Below are 24179 nucleotides of genomic sequence, written 5' to 3' on the forward strand. Positions count from 1 at the left end.
TTTAAATGAATCAATTTAAAATTAATCGACCACAATTTGGAGAACTAAATAAACTTTTAAAGTTATTTATGAAGCATTCCTTTGATTGCAGGATTCCCATCCATACAACTATTGGTGACATGGTTTTTCAAAAGTTTCTCTCTTCTGCGAAGCTACATATGGAAAAATTATATAAGGGAGAATATTGAGTGGGGGAACTTTTTTGGGGGTGCGGGTAATAAAATGATGGATGAAAATAGTGAAAGAGGCAGAAAAAGAAGAATGGGTAGATAAATAGAAGTTCCATTATAAACTCCATGCTGCTCTCTGGGAAAATAAAGGAAGTGCTGACTCAACAGAGACCTTTCCAATCACCTTCTCTCACTCCTCTCCACCTACACACTCTCACAGTGTGAAATACATTTTTCACAGTATACTATCATCGCCCTCCATCCAAAAACAATATATTCAGTGTAAGGGGTAGGAGCTGGCAAACATCCCTCTGCTTCAAACATTGGATTCATCTCGGGAGGCTGAGAAATGGGGTCTCTCTCCATACAGCACGGCGCTTCTTTCTCACAATCTAGTTCATTTTAGGACACAATATGGTATTACAGTATTTCCAAAGAGAGTGCATGTAGCTTTTGAATGGTGTAAGCATCTTTTAGTTTATTATGGATACGGGCAAGAGGCTGCAGTTCTGTGCAGTTTTGTGAGTAATGTTTTAAAGCAAAGTTCTGACAATAAAAATAAGATGCGTCACCTGCTAAGATCGCCAGTGTGCACTAATTATGTTGCGTTCATTACCAGAAAGTTAACAGAAACACTCAATAAAATGATTTCAAGTGTACTGGTTACACCAACAATTGATGGAGCCGTTCTCCAAGCTTCATTTTTCAGGTTAAAACCTTTGATAGAAAAGTAGAATATCTGCTGGTGAAGCAAAATCACATCGGTCAGGAAATGACAAAGCAATGAAATAAATAAATAGTGTAGCTTAAGTTTAATGCAACTAACTTCAATTAAGCTAACTATTTGACCATCCACATATAGGTGAGGTTTCTTGGCTCAGCTCTGTAGGAAATGAATGGACGCCTCGTCTTGTTAAAGTAGACTGAATAAGCTGTAACAATAATACATTGTGGGACATGTTCAGAGAAGTTAAGGGTGTGTTTGCTTGTGTGTGTGTTTCAGAGGGCTCTCCCTTCAGCTGGTGGCTCGGGGGACCCGGACCCGGTCGAGTCCGGACTTATTGGGGCGGAGCTCAACCGGGCAGCCAGCAGTGTGCGTGCGGCCTGCAGGGCGACTGTGTGGACCCACAACACTACTGCAACTGTGACGCCGACCGCATGGAGTGGTACTGAAATTGATAAATACATAGACATGGTTATTGTTACTGTATAACCAAATATTATTGACACACCGCCGTGGGCTCCTGTTTTCGAGCCCCCATGTGTGCATAATGATCAGCATTACAGTTTAATTTATTGTCACTGAATGGACTGCAACTAAAATGTTGAAATGAAGCCAACAACAAACTAGAACCCAATTGCAACAGAGAATGCTTACGTCCACCAGGGATGCACAATGACGAATACAATTTAAAAGTTCCACAAAGATCAACTATGTTGTTGCTAAGCTGTTATATTGGATTGCATTATAATGTAAAGGAGGTTCTCGCTCAATGTAAATAATCAATCTCAACTCAACTTTATTTTTATAGCACTTCACACACAACACAACTGAGGACAACAAAAGAAGGAAACACAAGAGTGGAGAAGTCAGAGTGATGATAGTAATAATAACATCAAACTTGAATGGTTTGAGCCTACCTGTCCGCCCCAAATAAAGACATAAAAAAGAACAGTAATCTTTGCTTGGAAACTTGACAGCTCAGGCTCAAAAACTGAGCCCACTAGAGATGTGACTCTGGCTCTGGAGGGGCAGGGTAGCTGATCATTTGGCAACGTAAGATCAGAGGAGAATAAAGATATTTGATTTAAAGTGGTTGCAATAGTTTGTTTGACACATTTTACATTGAAGGACCAGTGTGTAGGATTTAGTGGCTTCTAACGTTGAAGTTGCAACAAACTGACAACCACTAACATCTGTATTTGACATCCTGGGAATGAGAACAAGCTGTGAAGTCTGTAGGAGAAACTAGTCTGGACGCCAAAAACGCCAAAGACCCTACAACCACTGTGGTGGACTCCAATGGATGGTGTCTATAGATTAAAAACGGCTCCTTCTAAGGCAACAAAAACACAATTTTACCTCTATATGCAGGTGATTAAACAATAATGAAAACATACCTATGAGTATTGTATTGCATTGCTGCCAACAGATCCTCCTAAATGTTACACAATTGACCTTTAAAAGTAGTTAAAACATGCAGTGAATAGTTCCAGGAGAAAACCACCACAAAGAAATTGGAAATAATACATCAAATTAATAGAAATAGAGACAAATATGATCAGTTATTGGCAATCAGGATCAGATGGAAATCAATAACCTACAAAAACTGTGACTTTTCTTATTGTTGTGTAAATTCATCCACATTACCTGATGTTAGAAGTGATTATGATCTGTTATTATGTTCATTAACTTTCACAAACGCTTTATATTGTGAATGTAGGTATAAGCTTTAAGGAATTGTTTTCATTACACCTCATTTCCTCAGTTCTAGGTCCAAACTCTCAAACTGTGACACTGTTTTTACAGACCAGGAAAATTCTCACCTGACAACTAGATTGACATGTAGATAACCAGAGGTGCATGAGGCTGAACATGGGTGTAAATGGATAGAACTGCTCACTCAGCTGTTTGTCCGGAGTGCTCTTTTAGAAAATAGCTGTCACAGAAATTGGCACAGATGGAGAGTCGAGTGTCAGGATGGCTATGATTCAATCTGACTCACCATTAAAATGTCTTCCTGGAAGACTGACACTGGACAGGTGGTAATCTAGCTGTACAATGTGCTGTAAGCATAAATATTTATATGAGGTGATATATGTCGAGGTTGTTAATCCAACAAAATGTTTTATCTTTGTTCTTGGATTATTTACACTCATACTTCTTCTTCCTCCTCTGCCCTCTCTTCTCCTTTCTTTCTTTTCCTTTTCTCTGTCTGTTACTCCTCCCTCCTCCACTTCCTCCATTTCTTTTTCTCATCCTTCTTCATCATTTTCTCTCCCCTTTCTCCTCCTCCTCCCTCCTTATTACTGTCCCCTCCGTCTTGTCATCTTTTTTCTTCCTCTCTTCCCCTTTTTCCTTCTCCTCTTCCCCCTCCCTGTGATCTCTTCCTTTTGTTCTGCACTCCACTTCCCTTTGATGTGTCATCTCTTTTTATCTTTCTTCTCCTTCTCCTCTTCCTCCTTATTATTCTTGTCTTCCCTTCTTTCTCCTCCCCTCCCTCCCTGTCCTTTGTTTTGCCCCTTTCCTACTTTCTCATTCTTTTCTCTTTTTCAAATCCTAATTATTGTCTTTCCTCTATTTTTTTCATCTGATTTTAATCCTTTCTCCTCCTCCTCTTCTTTTTCTTCCTCCTCCTGCAGGACTGAAGACTCGGGCCTGCTCACCCATAAGGAGAGCCTCCCTGTACGGTCTCTGGTGCTGGGTGACATCCAGAGGCCGGGGTCAGAGGCCGCCTACAGGGTGGGACCGCTCCGTTGTCATGGAGACAGTAAGTCCAGCTCTGGTTGCCTGGTTACGAGTGATGGAGAGACGACACAAATCTTGCTATTATGGACAATACTGTCACCATGTCAGGACTCAAACCAAGAAAAAAAATGTTTATTTGTTTAAACAATTTAAAACCACATTCATCGAGTCAGCCTCTGTTTTTAAATCAAGCAGCAAACTGAAAATAGTAACTTGTTCTTTTCTGTGAGACTAAATCCTCTCAGGCTTATTGTTGATACAATGGATGATGGAAATACAGGTTTAGGTATATAACCTTTCATTCCACCTGCCAATTATGAGATAAATGAATTCTTCTGGGTACAGTACCTCAACATCTAGGAGCTAATTATCATTAGCAGAGCTGTTGCTAATGCATATTTCCTTTTAAGTTTTCACACTCTGATACTTGCTTCTCATTACACGCATTACAAGGTAAATCAAAGTAGCGCACAGTTTTTCCTTCTTTCAATTATCCATAATTGCAGCTGTTCTATATCTACCCGAGTAGATAGATAAATAAATGTTTGGCATGATTAATCAAACAAGACCGCGTAACTGAAATCATACACTCGCGTAAGCTCATTAGCTGACTGTGTTGCCTCATTTGTTTCCTACGTGATTTCCATATAAAGATCTTGACAGCGAGTGTTTATCGTGTTTCTCAGAGAACTTCTGGAACGCTGCGTTTTTTGACAAGGAGACATCATACCTCCACTTCCCCACCTTCCACGGAGAGCTGAGCGCAGATATCTCCTTCCTGTTTAAAACCACAGCCTCGTCTGGTGTGTTCCTGGAAAACCTGGGCATCAAAGACTTCATCCGGATCGAACTGAGCTGTAAGTAGGAGCTGGAGGGTGAACATTTAATCCGGATTAGAGTGATGCGTCTGTGAAACCTGGAAGTCAAAGTCTTAATCTGGATCTGTGTAAAACCCAGAGGTAACAGACGTAATCTGTATCAAACTATCCTGGAGGGAAATATTATTTATTTTAGGTTGAACTCAGTTATCTTGACCTTCCTGTCCTGACTTTAACACAAAGACAGCTTAGTCTCACACTTTTACTGCATTAATCACCCTACACTTGAACATTATACCAAAATGTGATTGTTAAAAATGTGATTTCAAAACCACAAACGTTATTCTGCTACAATAACAGCCTCCACTCTTCTTGGAAGCCATTTTTCGTCAAATCTGGCTGCAGAATTTGCTCCCATTCAGCCACAAGAGCATCAGTGAGGTCCAGCACTGATGCTGGGTGATAAGCTCTGGCTCACAGTCAGTGTTGGATGGGGTCGAGGTCAGGGCTCTTTGAAGTTTTTCCACAACAAACTGGAGATAGATAGATATAAGTTAAAGTTGTAAACACACTGTTTGTCAAAAAAAATCAATGTATACTGTAGCCTGAAAACGTTTTAGAAGTTCTCTTTAACATATACAATATTCATGATTAAATTAACAGTAGTTTAATTCAATAATTTAATTTAAATAAAGAAACACCCTTAGATATTATTTAATTAAAAATGTCTGCTGTTGAGGACTTTGGGGGCATGGTGTGGACAACTCAACTGTTGTTGCTGAATTCGGACACATCACTTCCACTTCCACTAACATCAGCATTCAACTGCAACTTAACCTTTAATCCCACCTTGACTTCACTTCCCCTCAGTCTTCAACTCTTTAAATTAGCATTAATCAATATTTCTATAATAACAATGTATCACTGTATGAATGTTGGAAACAATGTGATGAACCTACAGAAAATTATCACCTGAATCTGGATCTTTTGAAAGAGAGACTTCACTTTAGGTTTCTGTTTTCATTGCTTGGATAATATGTTCTGTTTCTGCTTTAGCTTTCCAGCTATTTCCCACAGTGTACATCATTTAGAATATGCACAGCAATAACCAAGAGGGAATTTTTTACTTTATGGGTATAACAACATCGGGGCTGGTTGTGTGTTGTCATTTAAAATATGACAGAAATGCCCGCGAGGCTGTTCTTTACTATGCTTATGGATTTGCATCTAGGTATGAGATTCGTGTTTATGGGCAGACATGATGGTGGTTAGTAAGTCTTGTATAGATGACTTGAATCCGTTATTAGAGTCATCCATGGTTGCCTTTTGGGGCTCCACCAGCCCATTTCAACAGTTTTGTGTGTTTTAATTTGCAGTTTTTGTATTGTGCTGCATTTTGCATTTTCTTACAAATGTGATATGAAGAGACAAAAATCCAGACCCTAATACAGGGACACTGCTGCACCAACAGACTGTCTCCTCAGGGAAATCATTGTCAGTGTGGTTGCTCCAGCTCTGAATACTGCTGCTCTGTTGCCGGCTTCCTCAGATCACTCTGTAACACTTTGGCTGAGCCTGAGAACAATTTCTAAATGAAGTTACGGCATGATGCTGGGATATTGTTTCATCTTGTTCTGAGCTCACAGAGTAATACATCTTCTCCTTCCAGAGCATAAACAATGAGGGATGAGACGCCTGTACTCTCCAAAATCGACTCCTTTTGTTGGAATGAACATGACAGAAATATTGTGATCTGAGCAGGCCGATTGAAAGAGGCAACCACAGAGAGCCGAAGTGAAACTGAAACTTCGAGCTATATAGTTTCACTTCTGAAGTCAGAAAACCTTTTGTAAGATCGCTAATTATCCAATTATCCAACAAAGCTTTTCTCAACAGTATTTCTATTTGAATTATGGGAAGGACCACTTAGTGCCTGGCCAGTATTGTCAAGCAATATCAGGTCAAAATCAATAACTGGCAAAATTGTACTATTTATATTGTCATAGCTGGTTGTATTAGTCCATTATGGGCAATGCTAAGTGAGCAGGACTGCTATGTGGCCATATTGGATTATTGGATGTTTGTGGTAACCTTGGTGTTAAGGAAGCCATGAAGTTCAAATTTGGGCAAAGAGCCTGGGTGGAGTTGTGGTGAGACAAGCAAACATTACAAACTGTTAGCTGTGAGGTTTCAGATGGGCTTTACCTCAGACTCACCCTTCCTGTCTCACCTTTCTCCCTCAGCCTCCACTCAGGTGGTTTTCTCCTTCGATGTGGGTAACGGGCCGTTGGAGGTCCGCGTGGAGTCGAGCGTCCCGCTGAACGACAACCGGTGGCATCGAGTCCGAGCCGAGAGAAACATCAAAGAGGCGTCGCTTCGATTGGACGGACTTCCTGCCGCCACACAGGAGGCTCCTACTGATGGACATTTCCACCTGCAGCTCAACAGCCAGCTGTTCATAGGTGAGGATGAGATACAGTGAAGCAGTACTATGTGTTTCCTTTGCTTGTCTGGAGCCAGTATCTGACCTGATCCAAAAAAATAACATAAAACCTTGTAAAGTACCTTTCAGATATGTCTCATTATGCACGTGTTTGTGCTTACTCTTTTTGCCTAGATTACTCACCCATATGTGGCTTGTTGGTCTAGGGGTATGACTCTCGCTTAGGGTGTGATTAGGTTCAAATCCTGGACGAGCCCTTTACAATAGCAGCTTGAGGACCTATGCAAATTAATGCAGTTATGAGTTTACTGCAAGACTAAAAAACGTTCAAAACCTTCTAAGGTCTGAAATATCTCATTCTGAAGACTCCAAACTCTTTGTGTCTCAGAGAGGTGTTTAATACAGGGGGTTTCGGGGGAAACTGTTGCATAAAGTGATGGAAAAATCAGCACCTCCTTTTGCTTACTACGTTTCAGCCGCCATGAAATCTGACTCTTGCTTTCACAAAGAGTGTTGCACGGTGGTCTGGGGCTATATAGGGTGTGAGAAGTCCCAGGTTCAAATCCCTCCACAGGAAATGCATGAAAATCTTTATGGTACCAGAAACATTTCAGGCACTGTCTGGAGCATATATCTCTCCCACACACACAGTATTCAGTATCATCTCATACAATAAGTGTCCACTTGTGACAGATGTTCCTATACTGCAGTTTGCTATTGTTTGTAATATGTCTTTGTTATTGCTGTTTTTGTTTTTGTACTGGTGCACCAGCAGTTCGGGCAGCAATACTGCCACTATGCACGTTGAATGCATAATAATGAAGTCAAGTTAAATTGAACACCAATTACCAGCCTATGTCAGCTTTAATAGAGCTCACACTGTCATCATTTTTATTATGAGCTTTGCAGGAAGGTAGTCGTGCGCAAATCCTGTCCTATATTTAGGGCCAGGTGCAGGATAACAGATACACGACAGAACCTGCACACTGGATTAAAGCTCCCAAAACTATATGGAGTATACCTACTTATTTTTCAGTCAGCATTGGGTATACCCACTTCTAAATCGTTTTTCCTAGGACGGCGAAGCCAATTTTCATGAGTGGATGGAGTAAGGAATAAGGAATACTTCACTCAAAATGCATCATTATGTAGTTGCCTCATCCATCTGTGGACCAGCATTGATTGCAAAATCTCTTCTGTGGCTAATGTTCATTTCATATTGATCATTACTGCCTGAAGTCTAGCAGCAGAAGTTAAGTAACAATGTGCAAATTACACTTGCCTGTTTTTGGGTGAACTAAATATACAAGTGTTGCTGTACGTGTATGTATGTATATATATATATATATATATATATATATATATATATATATATATATGTATATACAAATATACATTTCTATAATAGGGTAACATGACGACACAGTATAATAATAAATGAACCCACCATAGTTTAAGATAAAACTATATTGTACAATTATAATGGTAATTTAAGGTAAAGATACAGATAACAATCATTTTAATTACTTGTGTTGATGTTTGACTTTACAGACAAGAAAATGTAGAAAGTCCATCTCCTCTGTATCACACATGCTAATCTGTTATTGACTAAATGCCACCAAGTGGTGCTAAAGATGATGCCAATTTGACACATTTATCAATAGGGGGTCATGCATTAAGTCTCTCCCTCCACAGCTAAACCTTTAACATTTTTAAAAATCACAAGCCCATACTACAGGATCAGACCCTCCAGACTCACGTATGCTCAGAAAAATGCTAAACATATTCTTTTTCCACATATGCCAATCTTTTATCGGCTAAACCCTGTTGTTTGATCAGCAGTATTGGATGTAAAAGGTGCTGAGCCCCCACTTGTATTCAATAGGACTTCTACTTTCTACTAGGTCTTTATCCACAGCCCTACAGTGTAAACTCCTCACAGACAGTACCATTACCAGGCCCCCCCTTTAGAGCCCCACATACTCTAAAAGGAGAATAAATATTCTTGTGTTAAAATATGTGGATATTTGCCAAATCAGCACTATTGAATATGAAAGTGCTGAGTCAATGGTTTCTGACCACTGAACAATGATCGTGTTTAATAAATAAAGCATGCATCAGGGAGCAGTATTATCTAGTGTAGTATATAATGTGGTTTCTTGCAGTGAGAGTCTTTAAATAATCTGTAAATGAAGCTGAACCTGTGAAGGATTCTAATACAAACCTAATCAATACTGCAGCCCTGTTTATCTCATCGTCATCAGTTTAACTCTGCAGTAAGATTAACCTCCCACTCTCTATCTGTAGACCTGCAGGAGAGAAAAAATATAGAAAATCCATCATTTATTTTCCGGTTTCATCATTCGGCAGATATTATGTATGTCACTTGATATCAGTAAACACACACTGTGGAGGGAAAACAAACCAACAATTGATGAGATCGGATGAAGCCAGCAGCAGCAGCAGCAGCAGCAGGGATATCGAGCTGAATATTGATTGGCTGAATGTGTTTAGCCAATAATCCGCTCCGAGGTCACCACCATCAGCCTACACCTGCACATGTTTACCTCTGAATTATCAGTACAGTTCAGTGGAATATGTAGGGTGGATTTATGTGTTGTAATAGGAATGCGCTGGTATTTATTCACAAATTGGTTTAACAATGGATGTTTGTCGTATAATGTTCTGACTTCTCTGGCGTCTTGTTTTGCGAGGAGCAGTGACGAGACGAGGTCTAGCTATAGGCACAGGTTTGATTCCTGTAACTAAAGTGTCCTTCAGCAGCACTGGATTCTGTTATAGTGTGCTTGAGTGAGACACTAAACCCTGAATGTACCTGCTGAGCATCAACTAAATGCTTGACATCCGAAAATAAGGCACGGTTACACTGTGTGAGTGGCTGCGAAATATAATTAAGAAGCAACAACAGCCTCTCATAAATATTTACATACTATCTTTGTTATCCCTAAACAACCCAGCAACCCAACAACTATACACATCCTGTATTTACGTCACTAAAAACAGCAATCCCACAGTTTGATTCAACTCTTTAATGCCAGAATCAAAAGTGAAAGTATGCACTGCTCAAAATGACTTTTTTTGTTTTATTGGTTAATTTAAGCAGCTTAAAAGATTTCTGGGGAATAAAATTGTCCCCTTTAGGATAAATCTTAGTTTGTTTGTTGACTCCATTACTTTTTCCTCTAGCGCCACCAGCAGGTTAAAGTTGCAGTTTGTCCAATGCTTTAGTTTATGATCAAATACCTGCAAAATGACATTCCCATCAGCCTCAGCTGTATTTTGTGTTTTGTGCTAATTTGCAAATGTTGACACGCTAACACACTAAGATTATTAACATTTCTCTCAACGTGCTGCTGTGCATCAGTACAACCTCACAAAGCCACAATCACGGCTGTAGACTCGTGTGTTGTTTTCATTAGTCCCTCCTCGACAACTCAACTCTCATTTCTTTCCAACTCAACCTCCCCAGTGTGTAATAATGACTTTGGTAGTTTCTCAACCCAAGATGAGATACCTGGGAACGATCATGTTACTCAGATAACTCCTAACAATGGGAAGCAGCTGGACTCGGTTTGGACCACACAGCGTCCTTTGAGGAACTACTGGCAGCTGGCGTGGTTTAATGCTAGGTGTTTGTGACGACGTGTCTGAGAAGTTACTGTTTGCTCAAAAACAACAATGGCTGCTGCTGTAGAGGTTATCGTAGATGCTGCTAGTATCTATTCTCAATGGAAAAGGTCACTGAGAGTTCGACTATGTTTGACTATGTATGCCAACAGTGTCTTCCCAGATTGTTCTGTGTAACAAACCATCTGGTGCAGTCGGTTTAGAAACTCCCTCCAGAGCCACAGAAGACAGTCCGAGTACTTTCTCCATGAGTAAAAATCTTCATGTGTTTAAGCAAATGTTTCTGTATATGCGGCTTGTTGTGGGGCTGTTGGCGCTGAGGGATTAATACATACATATACAATATCTTACTGTGGACAAATATTGAATTATTTACATTCACAAGCTTCAGCATTGGCTTGTTTGAATTCATAAACAATCCTACCATATGCATTGTATATACTGTATGAGTCCTGATTTGGAAAGCAAACTGTTTCCATTGTTTGAATTATAAGCCACTGTGTTGCTTTGTATAAATTCATGAGCCATATTTCAATGTACACTGTATTTACGAGCCATAATCCTGCGTTGGTTTATAAGGCAATGAAGTCCATCGTTTTGATTAATAAGCCGTGTTATTGCCTTGCATGGATTTATAATCTACAGCATTGTTCATTGTCCAATTCCTTTATTGCTGTTTATATTGTAGGCGCTAAAAATTCATACGCAGCACTTTTGAGTGAGCTCAGCGATGAATGCAGAAATAACTTCCTTTGTGAAGGTTTATAAGCAATTATTTTGCTATTTGGATACTTAAGCCTTTGTACATTCGTGCTGCACTGTTGATGTGCTGGACACAGAGATTATTCCTCTCTTCCGCTGCATATAGACAAAGAATCCTCCTGTACAAGGATTTTCAGGAGTCCTTTGATCTTTGCTTCACACATCCCTTGAAATGCAGCAGCATTGACGTCATATCATCCTGGAATATAATGTGAGCAGCATCCTGACAAGTCAAGGTTAGCTAGTAATCTGTGTTGAGGTTCTTTTGTTTTTTTCTTCTAGTCCTCTCTTCATAAAACAAAATTTTGTTACGTAGTTTATTTTGAATACCTGCTTCAACATCATAAATTCTTCATATAACAGTGGAACTGAGATCAAATGGAAACAGTTTAGTTCTGATATCACTATTTTACCTACAACTGAGGTTTTTTACCCTTGGAACAACCATGAGGAAATGACAATCGTTAGTAAAAGCTGAATATATTTTTATTTTTTTCTTGAAATTGGTGCATTCCTTGATTCTTTGCCATTTTTCTAACTTGTAACTTGCTTGTTTTTGGTGTTGTGAGGATGAAAACAGTGAGATCAAGCCTGAACCACATACGATTTGTGAATGTCAACATGTGAACCTACAAAAAAGATTGGGAGTCTAACTTTATCTGACACCAAGGATCTCAAAGTGCTGGCCTAGGGACAATTTCCAGCCCTCCATTCCCCTTTTCTGTGGCCCGCCACATGATGAATAAAATATAACATGCAAGATTTTTTGATTTTTGTCTTGTATATCAATTTAAACTACCCTTCACATACAAATAAAATAATTGTATTTGTTGTATGGCTGCAATCGCCAAAGATGATATAAAATGATGATATAAAAATGTAATGTAAGGTTTGCATTCTTTGTTAAGTGTGATGTTAGTAATGGAAATATCTTACGAATATTGCTCTTTCATGTAGTATCTGAACGTTAAGTGACCCTCCTACGAGATGCCAATAACAGCAGTGGTCCCAAGCCAATTTGACAGCGTGCGTACAGACGGGCTGTGCAGAAATATCATGCTCGGTAAAAACATACGGTTCCAAAAAGGTTAAGAACCCCTGCTTTAAAACACAGTATATATGCAGAGTTTTTGTAAAACCCAGTGAAGCATCCTTCCTTCATGGTATCTTTTGATTTAAACCTCACAAATCCTTCACATCAGAGCGGAAAAGACATTGTGTGTAAACTGGAACTGTCATCTTATTTATACTGATTGAAGCACTGATGGGTTCTTTTTCTGCGTGCAGCATCAGCAAACCGCGCTGTACTGTACACACACTGTCTTTGATGGTTGGTTTGATCTCTATCTCACACGCCTCACAACTCAGATCCTCTTATTCTGTTTTATCTGCATTATCAGAGAGTATCCTGATTTCATGGAGACTTGAATTCTCCGAGCTGATTCTGTGCTGCAGCCTATGTGGCTGACTCTTACACAGCTCCTGAGGTTTGGATTCATTCTCTCTGTGTTTGCTTTCCAAGCTTGATGTTGAGGCTTGCCCCTGTACCACCTTTGATGAGGACTTTGATCTCCATTTCACTAATTGTTTTCCTCTCTCATGTGCTCTCATGTGATTTAGTATACGCTGTGCAGATCTTATGTTGAGACACAAGAGGCTCTAGTGCTTGATATGAGGTTGAAATTCTCTCCAAGGTCCCACTGATAGCTTTGCTCCTTTGGTCAGAGGTTGAGTTTATCTGCATTCGGACTCTTTGATGTTTTCTTTGATCTCCACGTCACAAATCCCTCATTATGCTCTTTCAAATGTTTCCTGTAAGCAGTGTTTGCATTTGATGCAGAGGGAGCATAATCCGTGTTGGAGCTTTGATTGCCTCCCTGTTAGGATGGTTTGTTCTCTAATAACCTTTCTCTGCCTCTGTTTTGTTGCTTTCATCAGAGGTGGTGAACCTCAGGGATCTGTCTCCGGTCCCTGCTGGAATCACAACTTTCACTTTCAGCTCTCCCAGCTGTATCAGGAAAAATTATGAAATATCCAGATAGCCTATCTAATATTTAGAATATTTATTTTTCTTTGGTTAAAAGTAGAAGGTCTATGTACTTAAGGAGAGAAGTCAACGATGACTCCCATAGAGAATTTTAGTAAGTAACATCCAACCACCTAACTTAAAATGATCTTCTCCGGTGGGTTTTTCTGTTCTCATTTGCATTCTGCTTTACATTAATTGGTATTGTAGTATTTAGAGCCATCTGCCAAAACAATCTGATGAAAAATGTAATCCTGTAAACATCGTAAAAGTAATTAAAGCTGATAGCAATAACATAAATCTACAGTTCAGTTATCCAGCAGACTACAGTGTTTCTATGTGAAAGTGAAGGACCAGTGTGTAGGATTTTGTTGCATCTAGCAGTGAGATTGCAGATTGCAAACAAATGAAACCCTCCGACTCAACCAAGCTCGGAGAAAAAACTATAATGGCTGCGAAGCTCACTAAAAACCCAAAGGTCCTACAGCCAGTGTTTGGTTTCGTCGTTCTGGGCTACTGTAGAAACATGGCAGTTCAATATGGTGGACTCTGTAGAAGAGGACCTCCTCCCTCTGTAGATAAAAACAGCTCATTCCAATAACAACAAAAATTCTTATTGTCAGGTGATTTTACACTAATGAAAATCCTCCTAAATCTTACACACTGGACCTTTAAGGATATCATTTAAAGAACATCTGTGAAGTGTGAATTTAAAGTGTTAAAAAAAAAATACTGGGAAAAAAAATAGTTTTTTAAAGTTACTAACTAAGGTCTTTCAACTTAGAGAAGAAAAGTGTTCACATGACATGTCAGTCCCATTAGGCGATCCTAGATGTTTCTTTCAAGATACAGTCACAAGCCAGTCAGAGATAATAGCTGCCCTTCCAGAGTTAGCGTTGATGGAGTGTATAACCTGAGTATCATAAGGTTTCTGCTCACACTAGCATCATAACGCAAAATATAAAAGGTGTTCAAAAGGTGTATTCATAATATAATAAACTGAATTATTATGCAGAAAACTAGGTGCAGTAACTGGGTTACACTTGTGTAATTGACACTGTGATTATGACACTGATTGACATACAAAAGGCATTTACATAAGAAATGCAAGCAGTGCCATAATCAAGTAAGGTCATATTATTATTCCGCTTCCTGGGAGGACACTTTGTCATATCTGTATTATAGTCACTTTCTTAAATCTGAATACATAACTGTGTAATTTTAAGCAGACGAGGATAAAAACATACTTTTCATTGTATTGTGTCAGAGGAAATATTGAGGCATATCCTGTGCTGCTTAGCTGGTTCAATAATTCATACGAGTCAAATCAGAGCAGGGAGAGGAGGCCTAGAGGAGAGTCTAACGGAGCTCAGTGATTTATTGGTGTGAAAAGCTGCTGCTGCTGCTGAACAATAGGAAGTTGTCAGCTTCAAACTCTCAGAGCAAAGAGCTGCCACGTTTGCGTTCTGAGCACAATAAGACTTTCAATCTGTGGTCTTCGCAGAAATGGGAGGTTGTCATGTTTGAACTGTGCGAACAATAGGTGACCATGTCACATCTCAGAGAGAATGTGCAATGTTGAATACAGAGTTTGATCTTTTGTTGCTGAAGTATTGAAGTATAAAGTTAGCATATACAGCATGTAGTGTTATATAGGCCGACAGGCAGCCGACCAATCAGCCACTTATCCAGCGAGCATCCAGCATGGCAGACGGACAGCTGATGACAGTTACGTATGTCCCAATGTGTTCCACCTACATCTGGTTGCCTCATTGCCGTTTCATCGTTGTGTCATTTTATAAGGAGAGTGTTGACAGTTTGAAGCTTCTGGGGAAGCAGAGGCGACATGTGGATCTGCTGTAGATGACAGGAGGAGGAGAAATGAAGAACTAGAGAGAAAGAAAACATACAGACTTGTCGACACACAAAGAAATAAGAAAAGGGCTGGGACAAGTTAGTTGACAAGTGTGTCAAATGTGAACCTATTGTGACACCACCCATTGGTTTGCGGAGCACCGCTTTGAAGACTCGTGTTTGGTGTTATGGCCGTCACTAAAATATGTTTCTGAAGTGATTTTAGAAATGCAGGACTCTTGATTAATAGTTGATCAGCACTGACTTGTTTGACAGTTTGATCTGAGTTTGGTGCGTTGTGCTGGACGAACTCACTGAGAATGAATTTTCAAAATGAACATCATGCTGTATGGAAGAAGACTTGAAACTGGCAATTGAGGCCATAAACTCATTTGTAAACTGTTCACTGAGCAAATTAAATCAAGCGAGAAGTCGACTCATTTCTCCGTAAGACTCTCAGACTTTTTCCCCCTGCTGGCCATTAGAAAGAATGCAGGTTTAAGACACTTCCTCATTAGCTTCACTTCACAGACCTGGAAGCTCTGTCCAAATATTCTGTCAGTGGTTGAAGTAGATCCTTAGGACAGGAATATTTGTCACCTCTTTGGTCTGGGGGCTCCGGCTTTGCTTCATTAGCTGAATGTCTAAAACGTTATTGTCATTTACTGTTTTGTATGTTTTCAGGGGGCACAGCGTCCAGACAGAAGGGCTTCCGGGGCTGTATTCGCTCTCTGCAGCTGAACGGTGTCACCCTGGACCTGGAGGAGAGGGCGAGGATCACACCCGGGGTTCGACCCGGCTGCCCGGGTCACTGCAGCAGCTACGGCTCGTTCTGCCAGAACGGGGGCCGCTGTGTGGAGAGAGCCAACGGCTTCCACTGTGACTGCGGCCTGTCGGCGTACACTGGGGTCTTCTGCCACACAGGTACACACATACAGAGACACAGATTAGTAAAGTTTTGTGACAGGTGAAGTCAGTGACTCTACCAGCTGGTTTGGTTGAAAGAGTTATTATTATTTTGTAGGTAATTGAAGCAGTTTTAAAAGACACAATGTTAGCATTCATTTGGATTTGTGTGTCTGTCCACCTGATGGAATGTAAGTCCAATTCACAACTGAAACACTGAAACTTCTCACGCCTCTTCCACACCACTGTCCATCTGTTTCCACGCTCAAAATCTTTATATTGTTACCAGAACTGTCAATCCTTCAACTTTAAATCCAGGGTTTTGATTTTTATATGTTAGAGCGCCTGCCTCCTTTCCTTCCACTGCTGTGTACTTTGGTCTGAGGATTGATTGAGAAGTTACTGCACGTATTTGGCTATATTTGGCAGAAATATGCATGTGGACATATTGAGCTTGCAGCTGCACAGCAGAGGAGTGGATAATGGTGCAGAAGTGGTTTGAGAAGGTTCTTTGTATATTTTCATGCCTTTTTCAGCCATGAAATCTGATCATTATTAAAATCCATTGTGACACACAAATATAAGCTGACCACAACAACTGGGAAAGACAAAAGTACAAACTTTGTACAACCAAAGATGGCTAAAGTGGCAAAGTAGTTGATATTCAAAAGATGGATTTTGGGTGGAGCATGCCTACAGCGGTGCCACCTGCACTGACCTCCCTGTAGGAGACCTGTCGAACCGCTTCACAATATGCTGCCTAGTGTCACTTCATGCCTCCATCCCCTCCCTCTGCTTTGCATTTACTGTATGTTTGCTCATTTATCTCAACAGCCAAGGTTAAAGCTGTTGTGATGTCTTGTGTGTGCGTGGAGTTCCTTTAGGAGAAAAGCCTTTAACTTCAGTCTCAGTTAAGATGACTTTTAATAACACTTTCAGGGCAGGAAGGCAATTATAATAGGACGAATTCCCACAAACTTATATAGAAAGAAATGTGAGTAATGAGTATGTGTGGGTGCGTTATCTGATATTGTCTAAAGGTTATGGTTTATTCCAGAGAACTTTTTATTGCTTTAACTGGACTCATTATCAAGAAATACTATCAAAGATTATTGTTTGATGTGCTGGAGACTATTTTAGTCCTTTGTTTGATGTTAACTGTAATTGTGCATCATCACATTGACCTTCATGCCTTCCACGAGTTCAGTGACTTTACTGAGTTCAGCAAGTTCTATTTTTTAAAAGGACACTCTTAACCCTCCTCCCACTGAACACTGATATCCTCTTATGTCCCCCGTTGTGTTGAGTCAGAACGACAGTTTGTGTTTCATGTCTGTGAGTCACAGTGACGCACATTAGCTGTGTTTGATATTTTAAAAGTTCATTTCTGTTTCCTGTTGGAAAATTAAAGCAAGTGCTCGACAGGTCTAAAGACAGTTTTCTGTAATCCTCTGCAGATATTTTGAGAACATCTTTTTATTCTCTTGCTAACTGATCAGACATGGAAAGTTTTTCCGATGCCTCCCTCGGAAGTTAATTAAAGTTTGGAAACTGTGTAAAGAGAGTCTAAATATATGTATTGTACTATCCCCCAGAAATAAATCATTTGTTTACTAGTAAAATTTAGCACTTTGTATATATAATATATATATATATATATATATATATTTAAGGGTTTCAAAGTAGAATATATTCATGACGGATTAAAAAGGCCACTGGATGTTCTCTAATCCTGAATAATGCTCACATAATTAGACAGTTCACAAGAAGTGAATGTATAATAATGTTTAGAATCAAATGATTGTTGTGATTAAAATTAAAATAATAATGTTTGCTGGTTAAGCTCCTCAATCATTGATCATTTTCAAGTCATCACTTCATTCTTCTTACTACTGATGATACTACTGACTGCTTTTTGTCATTTAGCATTTTAGAGAGAAGGTGATTACATGAGTAATAGAAAAAAGAATTGGTAATTGGCAAGATGGCACTCGGGTGACTATGTCCAGGGACTACTTTGTCAACTGTATTATTATATTCTTAATGTGCAGTGTCAAAATGTCAAATAAACTATTAAGGGCGGGAATGCTGGAACATGCTGCTCTCTGCTGTCTGTAAGCAAACATGCATGGAAGACACTCACAGGGCTTGTACAATTAGTATCTTCTGTTTTGAACACACCTCCCAACAAACAATTGGACCGACCATCCCATGTAGCATACCTCTGCAAATGTATATTTCCAGTCTGACTCTCCACTGAATAAGTAGGGATAGATAATAGATGTGAAATATAAAATATGCAACAAAAAAATTTGTTCAACAAGTTGAGAATAAAACATCAAGCTGAATAGAGTGCTAATAAAATTTGTATTAATAGTTTGGGATTATATCTCGTTTTTAGGGTGACTGTCCTAATCAAGAAGTCCAAATACATCAGCAACAAATCCGATATATTCTTTTAACTCTCCCCATTCCTCCAGAGGTGTCAGCCAGCTTCAAGTCGGGGACGTCCATCAGCTACACCTTCAAGGAGCCGTACGAGTTGAGCAGGAACAGCAGCGCCCTGCCGTCCTCCATCTACTCTGACATGACTCTGAGAGGAGAGAACGTCTCCCTGAGCTTCAGGACCAACCAGAGTCCGGCTGTGCTGTTCTATGTCAGCTCTTACTACAGAGAGTACCTGGCCCTGCTCATCAACAAGCATGGTGAGGACGCTTTTATCCTGGAGGAGTTTGTGTATTCGGCAGATGTTCAAGGTTGAGATGGAGCGTCTTGTTTGGATTTAATTGTTCTTCCTTCTTAATGGCCTCTTCCCCTCGCTTTTCTGTCCTTCCTTTACCTTCAATACAGTGTTCCTCAAATGTTGCATTTTCTTGTTCATACGTCGAATTATTCCCCCTTTGCCATGCGTAATTTTTTCTCTTTTCTCAGTTCTCTCCTCTTCTTTTTATCCAATTATTTCTCATTTCAAGAGTTTCCTTTTTTCAGTTACTCTTCTCTCTTCGCATCTCCTCCCATCCTCTCATCTCACCTCTCCTCCCCTCTTCCTCTCATCCTCTCTCATTTAAGTCATCTTCTCTTAATATTGACCTCTCCTTGTTTCCTTATCCCCTCTCTCCTCCTCTCTACTTCTCCTCCTCCCCCTCCTCTTCCTCCTCCTCCTCCTCCTCCTCCTCCTCCTCTGTGCTGTGCTCTTCAGCTTTACCAGATCTATCAGGATCTGTCAGATCTTTCCTCTCTCTGGATTCACCCAGTCAGCCTCTACTGCTTTTAATCCGTCCAGCCGGACCGGCTATTATGTTTTGTCTTAGGCTGAAAAAAAAAGACCTGATGAGAGATGATGAGGGAATGAAAGTTTGGTGGGCTGCTAATGGGTGGGAGGTCAGTGTGCCGCTGAATAAAACAGCTGAAAACTTGCTGATGTGTTTTATACACTTTTGTGTGAAATAATAATGTTGTGAGTTTGGCTTTTAAGGGTAGTAGGAGTCACTTTGAATTTAAAATTACATTTTCAGCATCCAGGAGTCTAATAAAATCAGCACTTTGCTGCTAGATTAGCTGTAAATGGATTTTTTCTGGTGTTAATGAGTCAGAGAAAGCTGATGGACAGCAGAGCATTAAGGTTTTCATGCTGACCATAGAGTTGTCAGGTAAATGCACTCATACTGAAGTGTCCAATTAAATCCCTGAGAGCTCTCTCTTATTTGCCCTGAGATGGCTCATTTCTTTTTACACTTGACTGCAGTTACACCTCCTCTGCCCAAACACAACCTCTCTACTTAAGGCGTCTTTTTAAGAATAAATTTGTTATCAAAGCAACAGCAGGTAGCCGGAGGTTCTCCTACAGTAACTAATTATTCCTTCACATTCCTTCATAGGGAAGACAGGTATTGAGTTGTAGTTGTGAGACCTTGATATATGATTTATTAGATTTATTTATACTAGTATAACACATGTCGTAAAGGAAAACATTTTATTTCTTGTCCCTCTCTGAAGACATCACAGGGCTTTTGTTAAATCTGCACTTAATGATCTGAATAATAGGGGAATTAACCAGATTAGTTATGTTATTGATAGGGACTTAGCTGTTATCCTCTTATTATAGAAATCTTAATTAATACAGCAATGCTTCTTTAAAATATTCAGATTTATCTTTGAAGTGTGTTTACCCTGTTAGCGGAAATTAGAGGACATGACAAGGCCTTTTTTTTTTCAGGTTGCTTTAAGCGTAAATCTCTCTGAGCTCTGAAGGTTGTTTCCTTTTTTGTGAGATCTGATATGTAACCCAATGGTTTGGTGTGTGTTCCTGTGTGAAGATATGCTGGAGGTGAGATACAAAATGGACAACAGCAGAGATGTTGAAGTGTTGAGAAGCAGAGTGAGGAGCCTGGCCAACGGACAGCTTCACACTGTTAGCATCAGGAGGCTGACAGACTCTGTGTCTGTGCAGGTAAAACTACCTCATTACTTCGTCAAGTTCTTGTATCTTAAAACCTTATGAAACAATTGCCGACATACACAACCACAGAGCAACATGAAAACCCCTGTGAAGCCTTGATCCATCTGACAAATGTTCAATATTTATTCTCCTCAACAAGATAACTGGTGTTTAGCTGCTGTTCAACACGTCTGCTGTTGGTGCTGGGCAGGTTTCATAAACTCATTTGATGAGTTAATTTGCAGGAAGCATGTAGCTATGGTGTTATACATGGTGGTTGGTGGGAATCCTACATTAAATGTGCTGTAAAGGCAAAACAAAGACCTAAAATACACTTAAAATCTCTGTTAAGCTCCTGTAAAAGCAACTGTTTCACTTTACTTGGTCAGTTCATTGAGTTGTGAAATTAAACATATGTTTTGATGTAAGAAATACACACATCATCATTACATAGCCCACAAGGACAAACACACACTTACAGCTGTACACATATATAAAGATATCTCTACATTATTTGTCAGCAACTGTAATTAATAATCATTAATCATATCTGTTTATTAAATGTTTATATATTGCTTACACATGGGGGACTATGAAGCGTTACCACGGCTTTCTGGGCTTCACAGTCTGTTTTCTTTGTCTTCTTTGACTTGTGTACACGAGTTCATACACTATGTATTGGACTGCAAGTGTTGCTGATTTTGTGTCGAGTAGACAAGGTGCAAAGCTGCCAAACATTAACCTTTTTCCATGTTTGCCAAATGAGAAGTCGATCTCAAGGGCGAACACAATGACATACATACAGATACACACCCAGCCCTTCTGCGTACTATGGTACAGTATTGTGATATTCCTCTATATAATATATCCCCAGTCAGCACTATTCCCAGCTCAGCCACCAGCAGCTGCTATCCTGGATGCAGCTATGGCAGGCCAGCAGGGACAAACTGCACATTAAAAACAGCTCCCAATGAAATATGAAGCGTCTTAATCGTATCTGGATCTACTGAATCTCTTATCTTGTTAACAACAGCCTCAGATGATATATGAGGTAAACTTCCTCTAACCAGGAGCCAGCAGTCTGAGTGTCTGTATAATTATCACCCTGAAATACAAGGTGACCTCGTCTTGCATGGCTGCAGCCTCCACATTCACAACTGTGTTGTGAGGCTCCATTGAAATATGAGGTGCATCTCATCTTATCAGTCTCCATCATGTTGAATCATTTTATCTTCAGAGGCACACTCTAAAGGCATACAGTGATGGTTTAGTCAAGAGAAAGATATCTCCACAACTATTTACGACTATTTAGAGGTGTTTTGGCCCCCAAAAGATAAATCCTAATGTTTCTGGAGGACATTTATGCTCCCCTTTCCACCTTGGACACCCAGGGGCTTTAACAATAGAATGCAAAGTTTTCCCTAAATGGATTAATTCAATAATTCTCTTCTTTCAGATTGACCAAAACGCCAGAGAAGAATTCAATCTGACGTCTGACGGAGAATTAAATGGCATCAAGATGTTGGTGTTGGGCAAAGTGCACGGTAAGTGAGGAGGCAGTAAAAGCAGAGACAAGGTCTCTTTAGTTAGAGAGCACTCAGACTCATCTGAATAACAGCTTTAGAGGATGTTTGGCCTCATCTGACACACAGTTTAGGAATATTTAGAGAAATAAATGTTGCTTCAGCCAAATGGAAATATCATTCAAGGTATCTGAAAAGTCTGAGGCAAAATGTAAGAACTTCTGGTATCTCCAGTCTAAACTAACCACCAGAGTTAAAGGACCAGTGTGTAGGATGTAGTGGCACCTAGTGGTGAAGTTGCAGATTGCAACCAACTGAACACCGCTCGCGTCTGTATTTGACAACCTGGGAATGAGATCGGGCTGTGAAATGTGTAGAAGAAACTATGGTGGTCGCAAAAATGCGAAAGGCCCTATATACAGCCAGTGTTCAGTGTGTCTGATCTGGGCTCCTGTAGAAACATGGCTGTTCAACATGGTGGACTCTTTTGGAGAAAAAAAAACATTTTGTTATTTTCAGGTGATTTTTACACTAATGAAAACATACCTATGGATATTGTCTGCCATTTCTGCCAATAGCTCCTTCTAAATGTTACACACTGCAGCTTTAAACAGAAAATAATTTAAATATCTGGATCCGTTTCAAAGTGTCATTTCTTTTGTTTCGAAAGGTGTTTTTTAGCTCTAGTTAGCTAAATATTTAGCCAACTACCAAACATATTGTCACCTAACGTGGTAGCTCATGTGTGTTGTTGCTAATAACACTCAATGACTTGTAGCATGTCTAAGTTAATTACCTATTTGTGACTGTGACTCCAGAGTCATTTATTTTTAACTGGTAGTCCATAATTTAGTGCATTTATTTTACAACGTTGTTAACATTCTCCAGTGAGGATTATTGTTTGCTCCTCCAACTTTGTGCATAGTTTTACTCCCATTACACTGGACCTGTGCTGGTGTCAAGTTAGCTGTCAAAACAAATCTAGAAGAGCTTGATGCATAATTGATTAGTTGTTGCAAGTATCATGTGTAGCACCTTTCACTTTCTATCAGGAGCGATGAAAGGAGAGAAACACATGAGACAGCTTCTAGAAGCCTTAGCAAGTACGGATATGTTTAGCATCAGTAAATGAGTGCAGGGTCAGGTGCTTTCCTGCAACCCACCTGCACACATTTTAATCCTGTAAGAAAAACTCTCATCCTCTGGGAGGGTTAAAACACATCCTCATCGAGCTCCTGTGTGTAGACCTGGACGGGGGACCTGTAACAGAGTCAGCATGAGACAGTAATTGGTTCTGTCATGACTTATTCATGTTCTCTTTGAGCGGCTCCATCAGAGACGGACTGAGGTATAAGCTGTTAATAACACGAGGGGCTGAGAGGCTGCAGGCTGCAGTCGCAGCTCTCTGATAAGACACAGCAATCGCTCTGTCAATTTAAAAGGAAACACACTGGTTATTAGAAGCAATTTGAAATAGCTTTTATTAGTGGCATGTGTCAGGTGATACCAAATAATGACCATAATAAAATGATTTATTTTGCACAGATACAAAGTATATCTAGTGTTTGGTTCGTGATTAAATATTTTGGTATTTTGCTTTGTTTTAAGTGTCCTTAAAGAAAGCATGCAACAGAGTTGTCATGTGGTACTCCAAAATAATATTTATATTTATTTGTGTATGTTTTAGAGATGTTGATATTATTGCAAACATCTGTGCATCAATATGTGTTATGTGGGTATTCCTTATTTTTCTGGGATTTCTACTCTGCCAGTTCAGAAAAGGGTGTAGTTACTTGCATATTGGAGTGTGGAAATGATAAAAAAAACTCATATATTGTGATCAAAATTGTCATAGGAAGCTTAATTTCACCACGTTGGCCTACTGGTTTCTGCCTTTAGTAACCCAGCATCTGTTAAGTGTTAGATAATTAAGATCAGCTAAATCCATTTGTCATAGCAAACAATCTACATCTTATGGAGTAATTTATACAAATTCTCCAAGCTCTTTTGCCTTTTTGGATGTAAAGCTGCAGGATGGTGTAACTCAGCTCAGTGGGTTTTAACCCCGTTATGTCAGTATGTGACCGGTCTTCCCCTCTGTCAACCTAGAGGAGGTGAAGAG

The 24179-nt window shown here is 39.8% G+C and overlaps 1 protein-coding gene across 2 annotated transcripts in view; it reads left to right on the top strand.

Annotated features, from left to right (window-relative positions):
• Window positions 1–24179, top strand: part of LOC127368023 (contactin-associated protein-like 4) — a 102821-nt gene that overhangs the window by 70515 nt on the left and 8127 nt on the right. For both annotated transcript variants that reach the window (XM_051408440.1, XM_051408433.1), the window contains exons 14-21: window positions 1174–1336; window positions 3534–3661; window positions 4326–4496; window positions 6701–6919; window positions 15875–16114; window positions 18577–18801; window positions 20413–20546; window positions 21991–22078. In XM_051408440.1, the coding sequence (XP_051264400.1) occupies window positions 1174–1336; window positions 3534–3661; window positions 4326–4496; window positions 6701–6919; window positions 15875–16114; window positions 18577–18801; window positions 20413–20546; window positions 21991–22078 (1368 nt within the window). The remainder of the gene's footprint in view (window positions 1–1173; window positions 1337–3533; window positions 3662–4325; window positions 4497–6700; window positions 6920–15874; window positions 16115–18576; window positions 18802–20412; window positions 20547–21990; window positions 22079–24179) is intronic.

This window comes from Dicentrarchus labrax, unplaced genomic scaffold (genome assembly GCF_905237075.1).
Source record: "Dicentrarchus labrax unplaced genomic scaffold, dlabrax2021, whole genome shotgun sequence".
NCBI classification, from domain to species: Eukaryota; Metazoa; Chordata; class Actinopteri; family Moronidae; genus Dicentrarchus; species Dicentrarchus labrax.